Source organism: Carya illinoinensis, chromosome 14 (genome assembly GCF_018687715.1).
Source record: "Carya illinoinensis cultivar Pawnee chromosome 14, C.illinoinensisPawnee_v1, whole genome shotgun sequence".
Classification (NCBI taxonomy): Eukaryota; Viridiplantae; Streptophyta; class Magnoliopsida; order Fagales; family Juglandaceae; genus Carya; species Carya illinoinensis.
This window is the reverse complement of record NC_056765.1, coordinates 19,712,732-19,733,117: the sequence shown is the minus strand read 5'-3', so window position 1 is coordinate 19,733,117 and position 20,386 is coordinate 19,712,732. Positions and strand designations below refer to the sequence as shown.

Sequence of the window (20,386 nt, the reverse complement as noted above, 5' to 3'; positions counted from 1 at the left end):
TTACAGAGTTCATGAGTAATGCTAAAACAAATAATTGAGGTTATTTTTTATATTTCTTTTCAAAAACCATAAGAAGCATATTTTAAAAGTCAACCACATTTCATTTTCCTTTTATGCAAATTCTAGTAAAAGAACCCCGCTTACATAGACTTTTCAGCTTCTCTGAATTTTCCACAACAATACTGAATGAATAATCAATCGTCACCTATAAAATAGTCACGTACTCCCATAAATTTCCAATCAAACACATATAACAAAGCTTAAACCTAAAATACTAAGTAATTTATTTTTCCTTAAAAAAAAATAATCTACAACTCTTGTAATCCAAAAATATCATCACTTCCCAAAATCATCGATGTCAACTTATTATTCACTTAACCTAATTCTCACTTATTCACAAGGTTTATTTAAAAAAAAAATCAAAATCCAACCAATTTAAAAAAATGAAAAGTCGTTAAAATAAAAATATTACCCGACCCAAAAATAATTACAGTCCAAGTACAAAATAAAAGAGTTAACTGAAATCAATAGAAAATAATAATAATAATAATAATAATAATAATAATAATAATAATAATAATAATAATAATAATAATAATAATAATAATAGTACTAAAAATAATAATAATAATTAAGCCCAAAAGAAAATAATCAGAAACTCTAAATTTGCCAAGTTCACTAACTAGGGGTAATAAGGGAAAAGATCCACCCTTAGCAAACACTAGGCTTACGAAGGCTTTTAGAACAAAACAAATATTATAACATGCAAAAACATCAAGAGAGAAAAAGCTGGGCGGCAGCAGTTTGAAGAGGCTTACACCAAGGTAGCAAAGGTGACCAAGCGAGACACTGGGTGGTCAAGTCAAAACCCTAGTGGTGAAAACTCTAGGCGATTGAGCATGAGAGAGAGAGAGAGAGAGAGAGAGAGAGAGAGAGAGAGAGAGAGAGAGAGAGAGAGAGAGAAGATAGGGTTAATGAGAGAAAAACATGAGAATGTGAGAGGAAGAGACAAAGGCTTACGATGAGTGGCTAGGAACTTACCGAGGGAGATGGCCATGCTCTGTTTTGGGAAGCAAAAACAAAGGGTCTTCCACAAGGCTATGTGGTGGTTTCCGACAAGTGGACTCACGATAGTGGTGGTTTGCAGTGCCTTCGGTGGGGGAATAAGTGCCCTATTTTGAGAAGCCAAAAACAGGGGCCTTTCGATGATGGCTAACGATAGTTCCACGTGGTATACGGTTGGGTTATAGTGGTTAGGGGCCAGCGACCTTGGGGTGGCTTTCCTAAGATAGAGTGGTGGCATGGGAGTTGGTTTCTAAGGAAGCAACACCACGGAACGACAGCAAGATGAGTCTCGAGCTGGGCTCAGATGCAGTGCTAGTTTCTCGTGGTGGAGCATGGCAGAGGCTACCCTAAGGTAGAGGTGGGGTGCTGTGGTTTTGCGTTGGCTGGGCAATGGTTGGCGTAATCGTGTGGGCTGGGTAAAAAAAAAAAAAAAAAAAAATTATAGGCTACGTCAAATCTATTCTCGCAGAAGAGGAAAAAAAATACGTATATTTATAGAGGACAGAAAACATGCATGAGAGACGTGCAAGGTGTGGAGTCTGGACGTTGCTTCTCAAGGGGTTGGGTTTTGGTGCAAGGTTTGGGCCTTTGGAGCGATCAGGTAGGCCCATATCAAATATTTGGTCTTAAACTTTGGGTAGCTAGCTTAAGAAATTAATAGGGCTTTTTTCTCGAATTTTGAGCCTCGCCTCGATCTCTAAAAAAAATAAACCAACTTGTTCAAAAAAATATCTCGGCCTATAAAAGATTTTTAACTGAAATAACAAAGCCAAATAACATCTTAATTTACCAAAAGAGATATTTTAGACCCGTAGTCTATATTTTAAAAAGATATTTGAAAACTCAAATGGCCCTTTCGCACACATAAATAATAATAAAAAAAAATTAAAAACAGCTTGGCATTGGACCCGGGTGTTACAATTTCATATCGTTCGAACTGTTGTACCCACTACAACAAAAATAGGTTTTAGTGACAGATGAAACTGTCACAAGAAATGGAAAAAAGGTCACGAAATATATTTGGTGACGGTTTCTGACCATCACCACCACTGTCACGTAATGTGCGTCACGGATTACATTTGGTGACAGTTTACTGTACAAGCGTCACTAAAAATATTTTTAGTGACGGTTGGGGATGTGCCATTTGAAATAATGTTCGAACATATTATTTTCTGTGACGGTTAGAATCTGTCACAGAATATAACGTTCGAACTTAAAATTATACGTTCGAACGTAAAAAAGACGAGCTGACATCAGAACAAGAAAAGGTACCGTTTGTTGATTATAGTTCGGACTTATAATGTAAACGTTCGAACGTTTATACGTGCGAACGTTACGTTCGAATCACGAATCCAACGAAAAGGAAATAATGTCCAAACGTTTGTATCATAACATTTAGACGTTAATTCGAATGTTAAGAGAGTAGAGTTCGAACGTAAAGTGTACGTTCGGATTTTTGTAACGTTAAACTTTTTTGACATTCGAATGTTTTTTAACTTGGGTTTAAACGTTCGAACGTTTTGTTCCTATTTTGTATGGTTACGTTCGAACGTATTTTCGAACGTGTAATACTGTTGAAACGTATTTTATTTACATTCGAACGTACATATCAGAAATGCTAAACTCATCCACTTAATAAACAAACCAATTGTTTCATATTACAGTACATATTTCACAACCAATATTGTTTGAAACTGTTTTCAAATTAGATGTTAAAAATGTAATACAGAAATAAAATTCATTTCTTTTTCTTTCCTCGCCCAGCACGATTATGTTGCAATGACATAACACGTTCCATTTGCAGCATCATCTCCCGCTGCACTTGCTCTTGGACCTCACTACGGATTCTTTCCTCTTGGTCTCTTTATTGGTCCTGCAAACGCGTCTCTAGATTTTTACGAATTATTATTTTATAATACTTATTTATATTATAATTTTAGTAATACAAATTTTTATATATACTATATAGTTATGCCTTATAATTGACACTTAGTAATATATGATAATTTATTATATTAGTTATTTAACTAATTATATAGATAATAGTTTTAATTGTAATATTATAATTTATAATTATCGTTATTATAAATTATATACTATTTATTTTTATTTTTACACAAATAATCACACTATTTATTTTTTATCGAAATTGTTATATATATATTCTTTTATCACAACAAATTGCTAAAATAGACACATAAATTTACAAATAATTATTATTCAAAAACATACACTATACTAAAACATTATCACATTAAGAATAAACATATTCAATAACAATAATTTTTCTTTTTAATTCATCCAAACAACACAATTTATATCACAAATTAAATCCACAATAAAATGTAACAATAGAGTTTAGTATATATACCTTGTGCTTTAACTAAATTCTTCTTCAAAAATCACAACTTTTCAACAATTCACAACAAATGATCCTTCAAAAAATACACAATACTAGTTAGTTAAATATATATGAAACAAAACATTGATAATTATCATGTAAATTACAAATAAAAAATGAGAAATATTATTTACCTTAATGCTTAAAACTATACCTTTGCAAACTCTCTCTCACTATAACCCTCCACTTCTTCTCTTCCTCTCTCTAAAACTCTCTTTGTCTCTCCAAACCTTTCCACTTCCCAGCTCCCTCTCTCTAAAACTCTCTCTGTCTCTCACTCTAACACGCACGGAGGAAAGCAGAAATGAATCTACTTTCCTGTGCGTGAAAGTTTTATTTTCTGCTTGTTATGCAATTAACGTTCGGACATTCATTAATGAACGTTCGAACGTTTCATTTTACCTGCAAACGTTTAAGTAGTAACGTTCGAACATATAATTATCCCGCCCAGCAATTATACAGTACATTCGCACGTATGATTCTCCATCCTACGTATTCGTCAATAACATTCGAACGTTTATATAGTACGTTAGAACGTACTGTGCAAATTTGGTTTAAGCGGGAAATTTCCCTTTGAATTTATTATAACGTCCGAACGTTTCGCACGAAGGTTCGAACGTAAATATTATTATTTACATATTAGAATTTAGTATATTCCTCATAATATATTTATATATTAAATTATAAATTATACAATATTAATTAATATATAATTTGTACCAATTATAATATATATAACATAAGTATTATATAAGAACGTACTATACATATTATAACTTTATATTAACTAATAATATAAAATATATATTATATTATAACTATAATCTAATAAGTATATTATATATTATAGTTATAACAAGTATATTATAATATATTATATAGGAAAAATTGTATATTATCCTAGTATAGTATACTTTAATATGGTATATCTAATAACTATATTAAAGTAATATAGTTATTAGATAATATAGTATAAGTATTATATAATATATTATCTATATTATAGTCTATAATATAGTATAAGTATTATATAGTATGTTATCTATATATAATAACTATATAATATAGTATAATATATTATATAGTAAATATATTACAGATATAATATACTACTAGTACTATGTTATATATACTACTTGTATATAATATAGTATATAATAAAGGATCTTTTAATTGTTCTTCAATTCTTTTGTATTTTAATTCTTGTTTTAAGAAATTTATTTGTTTTTCTTTTCTTTTGATTTTGACTTTTGTTAAAAAATTAATTTCTTTAGTCAATGATGCTTCTTTTAAGGAATTAATCTCTCTTGAGACTAGAGGGAATAAAAATTTAAATTGAATTTCTTTTCCTAATATTTTAGTAGAAATTCCTTCTTCTGTTACAGAGAAAGGGTAAAGTAAAGCAAGAAATGGGTTTCCTAATATTACTTTGGTGTTGATATTTTTTACTAGAATGAATGTTGTTTTAAAGCAAATTCCATTATTACATATATGCGCATTTGATAATTTATAATTTATATTTAATTTTGCTCCATTAGCTTGAGATAATGTCTCGGATGCTGGAATCCTGCTCAAAAGAATTACAGTACTATTAAAAAAGAAATTTTAGCTATTGTATTATGCATTTCTAAATTTCAAGATGATCTTTTGAATCAAAAGTTTTTACTTAGAATTGATTGCAAATCAGCCAAGGAAGTTTTAGTAAAAGATGTTAAAAACTTGGCTGCTAAACAAATTTTTGCAAGATGGCAAGCTATTTTAAGTATTTTTGATTTTGATATTGAGCATATTAAAGGAGATTCTAATTCTCATAGATTATAGAATATATAATAATAAACAAATAAATGAAGTGCAGGAAGTAAAGGCATGAATAAAAGTAAAGATCAAAATAAGATAAACTCAATTTTATTGAAAACATAATACTTACAAGGAGATTAATTCTCAGAAGTTTGAAAGGCAGGAGACATGGAAAGGAGTTTACAAGAGAGAAGTTTTGAGAGTGACGAGGGACTAGGATTGGCTTCAGATGAGAATTTCTGAATGCCTTTCCTCACTTACAAACTGCCTATTTATAGACTCCAAAACAGTACCTTACAATAATATTACTGACATGTACAGTGACTCATACACAGTAAATAGGCGGCTACATTTATTAAACATGGGCGGCTAAACAGTAACTAGACAGCTGGATGATTCTTGACTGACGGGCATCTTGAACAGTGACGAGCATCTTAAACAGTGTTCTGATAATGGAAGAAAAGGACGATAATCTTTTGGAATTACATAATCTGAGGGTCATAATTTGCCAGTTCCAATTCATACGGATCTTGAGAATCCATCATCTGTGAGGGATAATATGGTGAGTTGTTATGAGAATGAGAGGCCTGTTGGGATGGAGAGGCCTGCTGTAGTGGCGATGATGTTGTCTGCTGTGCTGGAGATAATCTGACTTGATGGTCTTCTTCTTCATCACTGTCTGATACTTGTGACATTGCTTCTGCTAATTTTTTCAAGTCTTTTTTATTGGTAATTGTTGCTAATTGAGCTTGGAATCTGCTTCTCTGAACAAGAACCTCAGGAGCCTTGGTAATTTTTGAGAACATTTTTACAACATGATCATAATTATACTTTTCCCACCATTTTACAGAGACTTGGCGGGCCAAGAACATAATATTTTTGAGAGAAGGATGAGGTTTGATGACATATTCCCACTTCATGATCCAATTTAATTTTGTTTTAAGAAAGAAAAGGAGAAGTGGTGAACAGTGTGATAATGAAGGTGGACAATCATTCTGTAATGTGAAAGCCTGAAGACTCTCCTGGAGAGGTGGAGGAAGAATGAGAGATTCTGGTCCAAATTGATCCCACCATAATAGGAACCATCGCGGTAGAGTCTTAATTTCCTGTAATTTATCAAAATGGAGAAACCAGGAATGGCGCAAATTCTTATTCTGTCGTAAGAATGTTTTGTTCCATGCTTGTTGATAATCGTAGTAATCGAAATAAGGAGGATCATTAATCCAAAAAATTAATAATTTCAAAAATATAATTGAAAACGAAGTATGCTCTAATTTACCTAATGCTTTTTGGAGTAGAAAACAACATATAGTCGAATTACCTTATGAAAAAGAATTTTCTGAAAAGAATATTCCTACTAAGGCCAGACCCATTCAAATGAATAAAGAATTATTAGAATTCTGTAAACAAGAAATTAATGATCTATTAACTAAAGGACTTATTAGAAAGAGCAAATCACCATGGAGCTGTGCTGCTTTTTATGTACAAAAACAAGCAGAATTAGAAAGAGGTGTTCCTAGATTAGTTATAAATTATAAGCCTTTAAATAAAGTTTTACAATGGATTAGATACCCTATTCCTAATAAAAAAGATTTATTATCCCGACTTTATGCTGCTACTATATTTTCAAAATTTGACATGAAACGCATTTGATAATTTATAATTTATATTTAATTTTGCTCCATTAGCTTGAGATAATGTCTCTTTTGTTTTTTCAAAATATTTAGAGGGTATTATTCCTTCTTGTATGCAGTTTAAATCTGCACCTGTATCTAATAAGGCTATTGCAGAAAAAGAGAATTCTTCATTAATGGAAATAGTTACTTCAGTATACCATTTTTGAAAATTCATTTTATTAAGTATGTTTATAAAATTATCTGATTCTTCTTTTGTAATTTTTACTGAGCTTTCTCCTTGTTCTTTTTTATGAGTGTCATTATTTTTATCTATTTTTAATAGTATAATTTCTTGTAATAATTGTTCATTAGAAACTTCAAGTTTGGTATTAGAAGCTTTCAAATTTCTAATTTCTTTCTTTATTTCATTAATTTCTTGATGTAAATCTTTTAAAGTAATATTTTGTTTTTCTGATTGAAATCTATTTACTATTTCCATAAAATCATATGATGAGGGGGTTGAATTGAGTTGAACGAAATATTTACACCTTTTACCCATTTTTCTATAGTTTATATAGATGATGTATTAATATTCTCTTCATCAATTGAACAACATTGGAAACATTTAAATACCTTTGTTCAAATCATTAAACAAAATGGATTAGTAGTTTCATCATCTAAAGTCAAATTATTCCAAGACAAGATTAGATTTCTTGGACATGATATTTATCAAGGAATATATATATTATATACTATATATTACTATATAGTACATACTATAGTTATTATATAGATACTATAGTATATTAACTATAGTATTGGATATATAAATAACTCTATATACTACTATATAATATATACTATATATATTAACATATTAAATAGTATTAAATATATATATATATTAATATTATTACAATAATATATACAATAATATTATATAATTATTATATAAGTATACACTAGATATTATATAATATATAGTATATATAATATAATATATAATAACATACGTATATATATTATATCTATATATAGTATATAATACGTATATAATATACGTATATAATATAATATATACTATAATACTATATACTATATAATATAGGTTTCAATAATACGTATATAACACTATATACGTATTAACACTACATACTATATAACACTATATAGTGTAATATACTATATAGTATATAGTGTAATATACTATATACTGTATATGCTATATACACTATATACTATATAATATACGTATATTATACGTATATAATATTATACATTATATAATATATAATATATATTATATAATATATCATATTATATAGTAATATATAGGTAATATAATATATATTATATAATATATATAATATAATATATAGTATAAAAACGTTCGAATGTTATAACTAAAACGTTCGGACGTTTTGATTAACGTCCGAACTTATATGTTATACATTCGCATGTTAACACAACGTCCGAACGTACAAGTTATACGTTCGCACGTATGATTCTAAGTCCGAACATAATCTACATAACGTTCGCATGTGCAGTTAACATCCGAACGTTAATTAATTAACGTTCAAACGTTAACTGTATATAAGGCCAGGCACGACGGTTTCCAGGCCATAACTTGTACGAAACCGGTTATAAAACTCAAACTCTCTCTTCCTCTCCGCCACGCACGCCACCGCAACCGTCTCCATCCGCCACCGCAACCATCATTAAAAGGTAATGTGCCCTCTCCCTCTTCTATTTCCTTGCTTTTAATCGGTGGGTTTCAAAAATTCGAAACCCACCGTAGGCCGGTTATAAAACTTGTATTTCCGGCCACCATTCGCAGTAAATTGATAAAATAGGACCGTAAAAACATTCCCCACTGTATATAAATGCTTATTTTGGTTGTTTGTGGCTTCGAAACATGCGTTTCGAAACTTTCGGTAATGGCTGAGTCGACTCAGCGATTCCATGTCGTAACGTTCGGACATCACGACACAACGTCCTCACACGTTGGATAAAACGTTCAAACGTAAACCGTTGGTCTTCTTCGGCTAGTAAGAACATCCGAACATATGACGGTTCAAATTCATTACGTCCGAACGTTTATATAATACGTTCGGACGTAATGAACTCATTCGGACGTTTTTATCGAACGTAATGAAACGTTCGATAAAAACGTCCGAACGTATCATCTTTGTAAATTCGCACCTATTTTAACGTGTGAACGTACTTTCAATAACGTTCGAACGTTTCCTATTAAAATATTTTTATATTGTTTCTTTTTATTATTATTATTTTATATATTGAAAAAGTGAAATTATTTAAAAGTTTTACTGGCAAAATTATGTAAATTTATAAGGATGATATTTTAATTTTCTGTATAATCCATATATGTCATAATACGTATGTATTTGTGATTATAATCTTTTTTTTAAAATGTTATAACTTATATTTTTTTTAATTTTCAGGATATGGCTCAGTATATGACGACAAGGAAGCGAGGGAGGGATGGAGGCAATCCGGACATTGCTCGACTGGGGGCACGAACTGTTATGGGGGAATGAGAAATCCTCATTAATGAGTTTGATGAGCTCAGCTGGGAGCAGAAGACGCTAAGAGACGTCTTCGTCACCAGAGGCTGGGGCCCCATATGCACATTGAGGGGAAAGATTTACCCCACAATGGTTCGAGAGTTTTACATTGGGATGGCCACCATGCCTAACGATGCATCATCCCATACTCTCAGTGTACGCGGTGTATAGTTTTAGTTCTCGGCGGATGTTCTCGCCGACTTACTCCAGATTCTGCGTATACTACCTGAGTCGACAGCTGCTCAGGCTGGTGACATAGCAGCTGCATTTTCCCCGGGCATATTTGAGGCAGATCCAACCGCTTCTACTTCATCTTCGGGCCCTGTTGAGTTTATGCCCAATCATGAAGAAGATCGACCCGAGGGCGATCCTATTGCTGCTGAGGTTGGTGACGATGAGCAGGACCAGGATTTCTACATCTTCACTGGCACGGACCGCACAAAGCTCGATAGGCCGAACTCCTTCAGCCAGAATCAGCTGCTGCCTTTCTTTCGCATGTTGCACATTTTTGTTGCAACAAATGTAGACCCGGTGGCACATAAGAGCACATTCAGTCGGGCTCGTGCACAGTTCCTAATTGGCTTGGCACGTGGTGAGCCCATTGACTTGCCCCTTGTTATATTTGAGCGGATCCGTTACGAGGCCAGCATCGTTACCACGGATAATCTCCTGTACGGAGTCATCATCAGCCGCTTATTACTAGCTCGGGGAGTGCCACTCCAGGCGGAGGAGATGGTGATAAACCAGATGAGCCCCATCGACATAACCACACACCGCCGGAGCATTGGACAGGGGAGAGGCTCAACTCGACGTCAGTCTGGTCCTACGCTAGATCTTGTTCCCCCGACTGAGTTTGGGGCCGATGTTGCTCTCCCGTCGGTGAGTACTAGTCAGCAGCCGGGAGTTACATCTGCTGGGGATGTGCGACCTGCTTGGGTTGATACAAGGATGACAGATATGAAGACTCATATAGACCGACAGATCGATAGACAGATTGCACATATAGATCAAGCTGTCGCACATCTTGCACATTATATAGATGTGCTAAACAATAAGGTTGAGACATAGACTGAGGAGTTTCGATCTTTTGTAAACCAGCAGTTCTGAAAGTGATTTGTAAAAATTTATCATATTTTATTTTTTATTTTTGACATATGTAATGGACACAAATATTTAATGTATGTATTGTGTAGCTTAATTTCTACTCTTAATTTTTTTTAATATAACGTTACCCAACCTTACTATTAAAAAAATATATATTATGGTTAATTTATGTAATTTAACATATAACGTTCGAACTTTATCACATTAACGTTCGCACGTAATTAGTTAAAACGTTCGAACGTTCACGCTAATTTTTTTACGTTCGCACGTAAATATACACTACAAGAAAAAGGGCTATTTGCGGCTATTTTTATTTCCAGCAATAGAATTATAGTCGCAAAAAGCCCATTTTTAAACTTTGGTAAAATTTTTGTGTCAATTATTAAAGTAGCCGCAAAAAGCACTCATTTCCGGCTGTTTTTTTGAGCCAGAAAAAATATAGCTGAAAAAAACCCATTCTATAAAGCAATATTGTCATAACAAAGTGTCCGCCGTTATTATCAATTTGTTACAGCGACTTTTTATCTTATTAAGGCGACTTAATAGATTTTCTGCACTTTAGCCCTCACGCCTATTATTTTCCCACGATTCAAACATTTTCCCTCTCTTTCTCTCTCTCTCTCTCTCTCTCTCTCTCTCTCTCTCTCTCTCTCTCTCTCTCTCTCTCTCTCTCTCTCTCTCTCTCTCTCTCTCTCTCTCTCTCTCTCTACACGGGGGTTTTGGTTCTTGGTAGCGGCGTCGTCTTCTCGCCACCGTCTTCGAGCCGTCGTCTCACCGTCATCTTCTCGCCGGTGAGTTTCTTTTATGCTCCATCACTCTCTCTCGCTCTCTATCTCTCTCTGTCTCTCTCTGTAAATGATTCGTTTCTGAACGAAAACAATCGGTCGTTTCGCTTGTAATTTTGGGGTTGATAGATGTATCTAGTTTAGTTATTTTACGTTGTGGTCTTTGATTTTAAAATGTACCTCTCGTGATTTACACTTTTGGATGATGAGATGATAAAAAACAAATTTTTCGAGTATGGTCCCATAGAAACTCATCATTAGAAAAAAAGGTTAAAACTGCCCGAAGACCCTTAGATAATTCCTCTTTGATATAGGCCGCCCGGACGCCCGTGACTGCTGCTTATTCCTCTACAGGAAAACATCAATTGCAGTAAAGTTTTCCACACATTTTAGCCAACATGATAACCCCACACATTTCAGCAAACTTTTATCTCCTTCAAAGTTCTAATTCCTCTTATAAAGCCTCATGTTTTTGTAGAAAATTTTCAGAAACAATCCAAACGAAAAAGTTGATTTCTTTCCTGTGGTTGGCAGTATTTTGTTACGGATCAAAAATCGCTCAAGTGATAGTTATTTCCAGCTATTTTTGGCTTTTGCTAGTTTAGCTTATAAGTGAGTAAACAATGCGTTTGGTGCTGTAGAAATCGTTGAGAATACTAATTGTAACAATTTTAATGATTATTTGTGACGATTAATGGTGCTGAAAAAGACAATTTTTAGTGTCAAAAATCGCTCAAGTATTCGGGGGTCGATAACATAATTTTTGAGAAACAATATTCCTATAAATGAGTATAAGGAAATGTTGATCTTAGTAGTTTTACTGTTATATCAACTTTAAGAACAATATATGATGGTTAACTGGAAAATATTTGCATGTCATTGAAGTCATCGCTATGATCATCACTTTCTTGCACCTTGTTAAATCACCCTTTCCTGCAACTATGGTGTTTCATTCCTACAAATACACGTAAATGCATATACAAAAACTCTGTAATTGTTGCTGCCATTTCAGGGAGGTAAAAGTTTGAAAAAAATAATACTTTGATTTATAATGAAAAAAAGGAGTGGTAAATGGGATCCACATTGTTTGTGAGTGATAAGTTTTGCAGTTTATAATCATTTTAAGGGACTCCAATGCTCACATTGATTAGTTCTTTTGAATTATAAATTCATATGTGACTTGAGCTTTCCTTGGATAGTTACAGGACAAAACTTAATTTTCTCTCTTGTGAAGTGATGGAAAGCTAGACACAGAAAATTGGAACTAGAAACTTGATTTAAGTTTGCATGGTGATAGTTGATTACCATGGGGCAATAATTGCAACTACCATGTATCATTGCCTTATATCCATCAAAATAGATACCATTTTTATTAATGCTTAGAACCTGCAAACAAAGTTGTCAGATACGGGTATATCCCACATACTTCTCCCACGAATAACTTCACAGGAAAGGGAATATTAGTAACACCACACATCAGATTCTGGCATACTTTTTAGGTTGTTTCAATATCCCTAGATTCATTGGAGCAAGCCTAAGCCATCCGATCACTTTGGAAGATCCAAGGCAGTCAACTGTACCTAATTAATGTAGGAAGAAAAACTAAAGATTGTGGACTATATATTGCTCACAAAAATTTGGCAAGACCACATATCAAGAGGCATATCAAAATTAAGGTCGACAAGTATGCACATGTTCTAGAAGGCTTTTCATTGGTTGAATAAGTAGCAAACATGGAGGGAAAAAGAGCAAGAAAGGAAAAATAAAAAATAAATCAATGCAATAAAAAGGGTAACTTTTATCGAATATGTAATGTGCCAGGAATTCCATAGATTCAAAACTTAAAATTATGCTAGCTTGAATTAAACACTGACAACACCATTCCATACCAACCTTATTGAGGTAATTCATCTGAGTGATGACACATGTAGCCACAGCCAACATGAAAAACCATGTCTCTGGATATATTAACAGATTCTTTCCCTCGAAAGTTAACTTTAGTGAAGTTCCAAGGGCTTTCACACTGATCACCTGTGCAATTATTGGTGATTACACTCACAGGAAGAAGAAAAAAAGACTGCATGTGTAAGTTTTTTTTTTTTTTGTTTTTTTTTTAAAGAAAAGATGATGAATACCAACACTTAGATTAAAATATTGAGTAACATGAACATCCAGATAAGAAAAGGTCTACCAATAAAACTGACTATCAATTAAGTCTTGTCGGAAATATATAAAAACTCAAGCTGCTCTAAAACTCTGATTTCATTGAAACAATCTCACCATCCAAACATACAACAGCAGAAAATTCAAAACAAAATTGGGAAATAGATATAAAAACTATGCTTAGGAAGCATTCTCCTTTTTCAGTTTTGCGAGCTCTTGCCTTACCAGTCCAGCCCTCTTAATCTTTGCCAACATAAGTTTGAACCTATCAAAGTCAGTTAGAGAAGCCCTTCTCTTTTGAACAATTAACTGTCTGCCCCAGGAACTATTCTCCCACTTCTTCTTAACATCAGCTTTCTCCATAGCATCAAGCAATTCCTTCTTCTTAGGAACCCTCTTAATGTCAATTTTAAGGTCAATGAGAGAGAGCCTCTTGAAATTCATTTGGGATCTTTCCATATCAGGGGCATCCACGAGAGCTCGGTTCTGGTCGATGACATCGACGAGAACAACGAGTTTGCCATAGTCTTCGTCGTAGTTGACGAGGGCGACCCTCCCGATCATTTCAACCAGCAGGGAAAGCAAAAAGCCCTCTGATAAAACCCATGGAAGGAATTAATTAAATGTGGTGCTGAAGTTGACTAGAAGGCCAAAATGACACCCATTGATCTCTTGAAATGTACCTCTCGTGATTTTGGCTTTTGGCTTATTCAATGATAAAGGATCTGTGAATATTTTTAATTCTACACATACTCTAATCCTTGGATCCTCATGTTTATGCTGGTTCTATTTAAAATATGTGTCATCAATTAATATAATTAATGATAATAAAAACTTAAATTCAAAGTAGCATGAATTTAGTCCTATAGACTAATAATATAACTTGTAGAGTTCGGAAACTGGAAGCATGCTACTTCAAATATAGATATACAAACACGACGAATTGGTACTATTATTTTCTAGTCAAGGTACAAAGGAAGATGTGAACAAAAAAAAAAAAAACTGGACAGACCTACAATAATCTACCAATACTTGTCGAAAATAACTTCTGTATTAATCTATATATATATATATATATATGTTTTTGTTTGTCAAAGTGTACAACATGCTTGCCCAAACAGTGCAAAGTTGCAAACTATGCCGATTCGTCCAGTTGGCCTGGTTTGGGAGAGTACAAACTAGTGAATTTGTGTGCATATTTGTTCATATTAACTTATGAAAATACACTAGATCAGATGGGGTTGAGGGGCATATTTAGAGAACATCCTAACATTGTCCATACTGGAAAATACACTTTTTGAGGTGCTTCTTCTATCATAATTAGTTCCTCTTCACAATGAACTTCATAATTAGTTCTATCATAATCTGTTATATCTATAAATAACTAACTAACTATAGATAGTTTAATTATGACACACGTAAGTAGTACTGCATGCATCCTTGTTTGAAACTAATTTTGGCTATATATGTACATATTTGACTAACTTTCTAGCAAATTTACACAGTGGCCGCTTGATGATCAAGGGATAACATTCCTTATTTCAAGCGATTAATTAAATATTTCAAATCCCAAGTAAATATAAATTAGAAATTATATGTTCAAATAGGTTGAAGAGTTCTATACGTACAAGTACTAAATCTTTCAAGTTTCAGAAGCTACCTGCACGTAAACTATCATAATAATAATATTCTAAAATATGTGTTAGACCAATTAAGTACTTGTATTAATCCAAGGTAAGCGTGCTAGGACAATATTTATATATATATATATATATATAAATGCCTCTATAACAAAATTTGCAAGAATACTTGGCTATGATCTATCTCGGTTGTTTCCAACTTCGTATATGCAAAAACTGATCAGGAATATATGTTAAGAATATGAGACAAGAAATGAGAAGAAGTATGATTAATTAATTAGACTTCTCTCGTAATTATTAATAGCTGATAGATAGCTACTTGTTCCTGTGTAGCTAGGCTTTTAACCATGCAGTAGGTCAAAAGGCTGAATTACTTTGGGTGTCCTGTTTTTAGTACTCATCGACATTGGTGGGGTGAGTAGCTTTATATAATTGAGCTTTATATATACTTTTTCAACCTAGTGTTTAAAAATGTGTTTAGCTTTTAATCCTTTTATCTAGATATTATTTTTGCATTTGGTTCAGATCCTTTTGTTTTTTTCCTGCTTGTGGAAGTCTTTAGTCTCTTCAAACATCTTCCATTTCTTATATCCCTGATTATACACTTGATTTTGTTCTCCTTTAATACACTCTTGATTTTGTTCTGATTATGCACATGGACCAACTTACTATATATTCAGATTAATATTCAACTTTCCCTTTCTCAGTAATATGTTTCAACAATACTACGTGCCATGTTGGATTTTTTTGAAATGGAGTTTACTGTGATCAGAATCCAACAGTCACAAAAAAGAATCACCCCGTTGGCTGATTCCAAATAATTTGTAGGAGAAATCTTTAGATCAAGAGAATGCAGTACAAGTATATTGTTCTATTTTTATCTATCCCACTTTTTCCTCTTCCCACGTTTTTTTTTTTTTTATTGATCTTACCAACTGACTTAACCTATGATTTACGTGGCATTGTGCATGTGGTCATTCCTTATTAAACAACTCTTGCACCTCTACTTATTTCTAGATGGACAAGAGTTGGATGCAAATCACTGATAGATTTGGATCTATGGAATATGCTAAAGGAGTGAAGGAGTTCCTTACCTTGGCCCAAACTTTAGCTGAGGGTGAGGAAATTCGTTGCCCATGTGTCAGATGTTCAAATAATTACTTCCTACCAATAACCCAGGTAGAGCGACACTTGTTTATTAAAGGTATTGACAAGAATTACACGACATGGATTTTTCATGGTGAACAAGAAGATTTGATCATAAGTGATGATGATGATAATGTACATGATCTTGATGAAGAGGATGACTTCATTGATGACGTTGATGTTATGTTACGAGATATTCGGGCTGGGGGATTTCCTGATGTTCCCATAAGTGATTCATTCCATGCTACGAGTTCCACATCGGTCGATACCTTTTCTGATCGGACTTTCGACCAGCTGTTGGCTGATTCCCGGCATCCTCTTTATGAAGGTTGTACAAAGTATTCTAAACTATCATTCACTGTCAAGTTGCTGCACATTAAAACACTTGGTGGTTGGAGTGTAAAGTCGTTCGACATGCTTTTACACTTGTTGAAGTCAGCTTTTCCCAATGCCCTTTTGCCAAATTCATATCAAGAATCACGTAACTTGGAAAAAGGGTTGGGCTTTACTTACACCAAGATACATGTTTGTCCGAATGACTGCATACTTTATTGGAGGGAAAATGTGGATAAAGATGAGTGCCCGAAATGTAAACTTTCAAGGTGGAAGTTCAGCAACACTAAGAAGAGACGAATTCCTCAAAAGGTTTTAAGACATTTTCCGTTGAAGCCAAGGTTGCAGAGATTGTTTATGTCACAAAAAACATCAGTTGATATGCGGTGGCACAAGGATCAGCGTGTCATTCAGCAAGATATTCTAAGTCATCCTGCTGACTCTGAGGTGTGGACGACATTTGATCAAGAGCATGCTTGGTTCGCAGAAGATGCCTGAAATGTCAGGCTTGGTTTAGCTAGCGATGGTTTCAACCCATTTAATAATTTGGCTAAGCCTTATAGCGTATGGCCAGTGATTCTTGTCCCTTACAACTTACCTCCGTGGTTGTGCATGAAGGATCCATTTTTTATCACTTCACTCTTGATTCCTGGACCAAGATCACCAGGAAATGAAATCGATGTTTATCTTCAGCCTTTGATAGATGAATTGATTGATCTATGGGATAATGGTGTTGATACATACGATGCAAAGACCAAAGAGACTTTCAGATTGCATGCAGCATTGCTATGGACAATCAACGACTTCCCTGCTTATGGAAACCTCTCCGGGTGGAGTACTAAGGGGAAGATGGCATGTCCATCGTGCAAGGAAGAAACAGATTCGATGTGGTTGCCATATAACCGAAAGCATTGTTACATGGGTCATCGCCGATTCTTGCCACCGGGCCACATCTGGAGAAAGAAAAAGACTATTTTTAATGGCAGTGCAGAGCATCATGACCCACCTACAATGTATTCAGGAGAAGATATACTCATTCAACTTCAAAGTATTCCTGATGCAAATTTTGGCAAAGCCATAAAGAAAAGAAAGCGTACCACAGAGGAGTTCAATTGGACCAAGAAAAGTATCTTCTTTCAATTGCCATATTGGTCGACTATAAAGATTAGACATAATCTAGATGTAATGCACATTGAGAAGAACATATGTGACAACATCTTGGGAACTTTGATGAATATCTCTGGCAAAACTAAAGATCATCCTAATGCACGTCGTGACCTTTCCACTCTCAATATAAGGGAGGAGTTACACCTTATTCAGGATGGACAACGCATTAGTATGCCACAAGCATGTTATACGTTGTATGGAGCTGAGCGGACTGGTTTTTCTAATTGGTTGCACGGTGTGAAATTTCCGGATGGCTTCGCTTCAAACATTGCCAGATGTGTTAGTGTAAGTGACTGCAAAATCTCAGGGATGAAAAGTCATGATTGCCATATTTTCATGCAAAGATTACTTCCTGTTGCAATTTCTGGATACTTACGCCAAGATGTACGATTGGCACTTTTCGAGCTAAGCACTTTCTTCAAAGAATTGTGTGCTAGAACATGTAAGAAGGAAGTCTTAGAGCGGCTTCAAGCTGATATCGTCGTTATTCTTTGCAAGCTTGAGATGATTTTTCCGCCTACCTTTTTCGACATAATGGTGCACTTAGCATATCACTTGCCACGTGAGGCCCTACTTGCAGGGCCAGTTCAATATAGGTGGATGTATCCTTTCGAGAGATATCTCGGAAAATTCAAGAGATATGTTAAGAATAAAGCCTACCCGGAAGGTTCAATAGTTGAGGCCTATATCCATGTTGAATGCTTGAATTTTTGTTCCATGTACCTCCATGATGTTGAAACTAGATTCAATCCTCCTGAGCGTAACGTCGACGAAGGAGAAAAGGGTGTACGAGAGGGACTTGATGTTTTTTCACAGAAGGTGCGACCCATGGGTTTTGCATCACGTCACCAATTAGACAATGATGCTTTCATAAAAGCCAAATGGTATGTTCTTAATAACTGCACAGAGATTGGAGAATACCTAAAGTAAGTAACCAAACTAGTTACCAACTTAGTAACTTCCCATTCTCAATATCCTAATTTATGTTGCATCCCCTACATATACTTATTAACCGTTACATGGGCTTTTGTCTAGTGAGCACTACATGCAAGTGAGTGAAGAGTATCCCAATAATGCCGATAGTATGCATGCTGCAAAATTTCCAGACTGGTTCAAGTCACAAGTATGCAAACTCATTTGGAAGTTCAGCCTTATTTCCTTTGGCCACATATGTTTGTTTAATGCGAGAACATGTATTGTTTATACTTTATTTAATTCCTTATTTGAACTTGTGATAGATTCAAGCTAGGCGTGCTGATAATCCCTGTGAAGTTTCGGATGATCTATATGCTTTAGCATGTGGTCCTGACCCTTGGGGTGCGTCCTATTCTGGTTGCATAACCAATGGTATAAGATTTCACACAAAAAAACGGGAAGAACATCGTCGCACCCAAAACTCCGGTGTCATGGTCATTAGTGAGCAACCAGGATCTGAAAAACTTGAGTTCTTTGGTAGACTAATAGACATTTTGGAATTCCGCTACATGGGTTGGCGTCGTGTTTACTTATTCAAATATGAATGGTTTGACATATCTGATTCCAAACGAGGGATACGTATGGAACCACATATTACTAGTGTGAATATGTCACGGACAGCTTATAAGGACGACCCATTTGTTTTGGCGTCCCAAGCATCACAGGTATTTTACCTAAAAAATCGCAGCATCCGTGGGGAATGGTATGTAGTCCAAAAGGTCATACATAGAAATGTCTATGACCTTCCACTATCATCCCTTATTGAAGATGATGAATCTGATTCTAGTGACGTTGATGCATACCAAGAGGATAATTCTGGTGATGCTTACGTGAGTGTCCATGCTGATGACATCCCACTGCAAACAGACATGCACAGGCCGAATGTTGAACCGGAGCAGGTTGATGTTGACACATTGGTAATGCAAAGATCTAATCGGGACCACTTTGAGCAAGCTTTTATCAATGACGATACCAGCGAAGACAATTCAGATCACAGCGCCGAACTAGAGGGTAGCATAGAAGAAGATAGTATCTCAACGGAGGATGAGATGAACTAGCGAATTGTGTACTGGTAATAACCTCATGATTCCACATAACCCATTTTGTTTACTTTTTATTGATCCTCATTTCGCCACTAATTAATATCTCGTCTTTTCCATCGTTTCTTATCTAATGCAGGAAATAACCAGGTTGATTGCAGCGTGACAATATCTTATTGTATTGATGTTCTATTGAATGGATGTGTGAGCACCCTTTATGTATTTCTGTTGCATAGAAGACTTTTATCACTTTGGTAAAATTTTGTGTGTTGTTTTTGACAATATATTAGTTTGTTATTTTTCAAGAATTTGACAAAGTTTATTGGTATATTAAGCTCAAGCAACAACTGAGGAATCGCCACACCCCTTTATGCCCAGAATTTGGCAAAGTTTATTGGTATAATTGTATATACTTAGTGTGATTGCAGGGAACATCTATTGGTTGCCTTCGCCTTGGATATGCCGATCGTTAAAAGAGGTAGAGGTCGATCACGTGGAGTGAGGGGTGGCCGAGGCCGAGGTAGATCTCAAAGAAATGATGAAGTTCAAGATACAGTACCGATTCCTGC

At 34.4% G+C, this 20,386-nt stretch overlaps 2 protein-coding genes across 2 annotated transcripts; one reads left to right on the top strand and one right to left on the bottom strand.

Annotated features, from left to right (window-relative positions):
- Positions 1–13,597: 13,597 nt before the first annotated feature.
- LOC122295206 (60S ribosomal protein L14-1-like) lies at positions 13,598–14,095 on the bottom strand. Its single transcript, XM_043104323.1, has 2 exons — positions 13,850–14,095; positions 13,598–13,795 (listed from the first exon to the last, which is right to left on the bottom strand). Exons 1-2 carry the CDS (start codon positions 14,078–14,080, stop codon positions 13,697–13,699), a joined length of 330 nt encoding a protein of 109 aa, XP_042960257.1. The 5' UTR covers positions 14,081–14,095; the 3' UTR covers positions 13,598–13,696.
- Positions 14,096–16,173: 2,078 nt separating this feature from the next.
- On the top strand, positions 16,174–17,133 carry LOC122293677. Its single transcript, XM_043102191.1, has one exon. The coding sequence runs from the start codon at positions 16,174–16,176 to the stop codon at positions 17,131–17,133; it is 960 nt and encodes a 319-aa protein (XP_042958125.1).
- Positions 17,134–20,386: the final 3,253 nt, after the last annotated feature.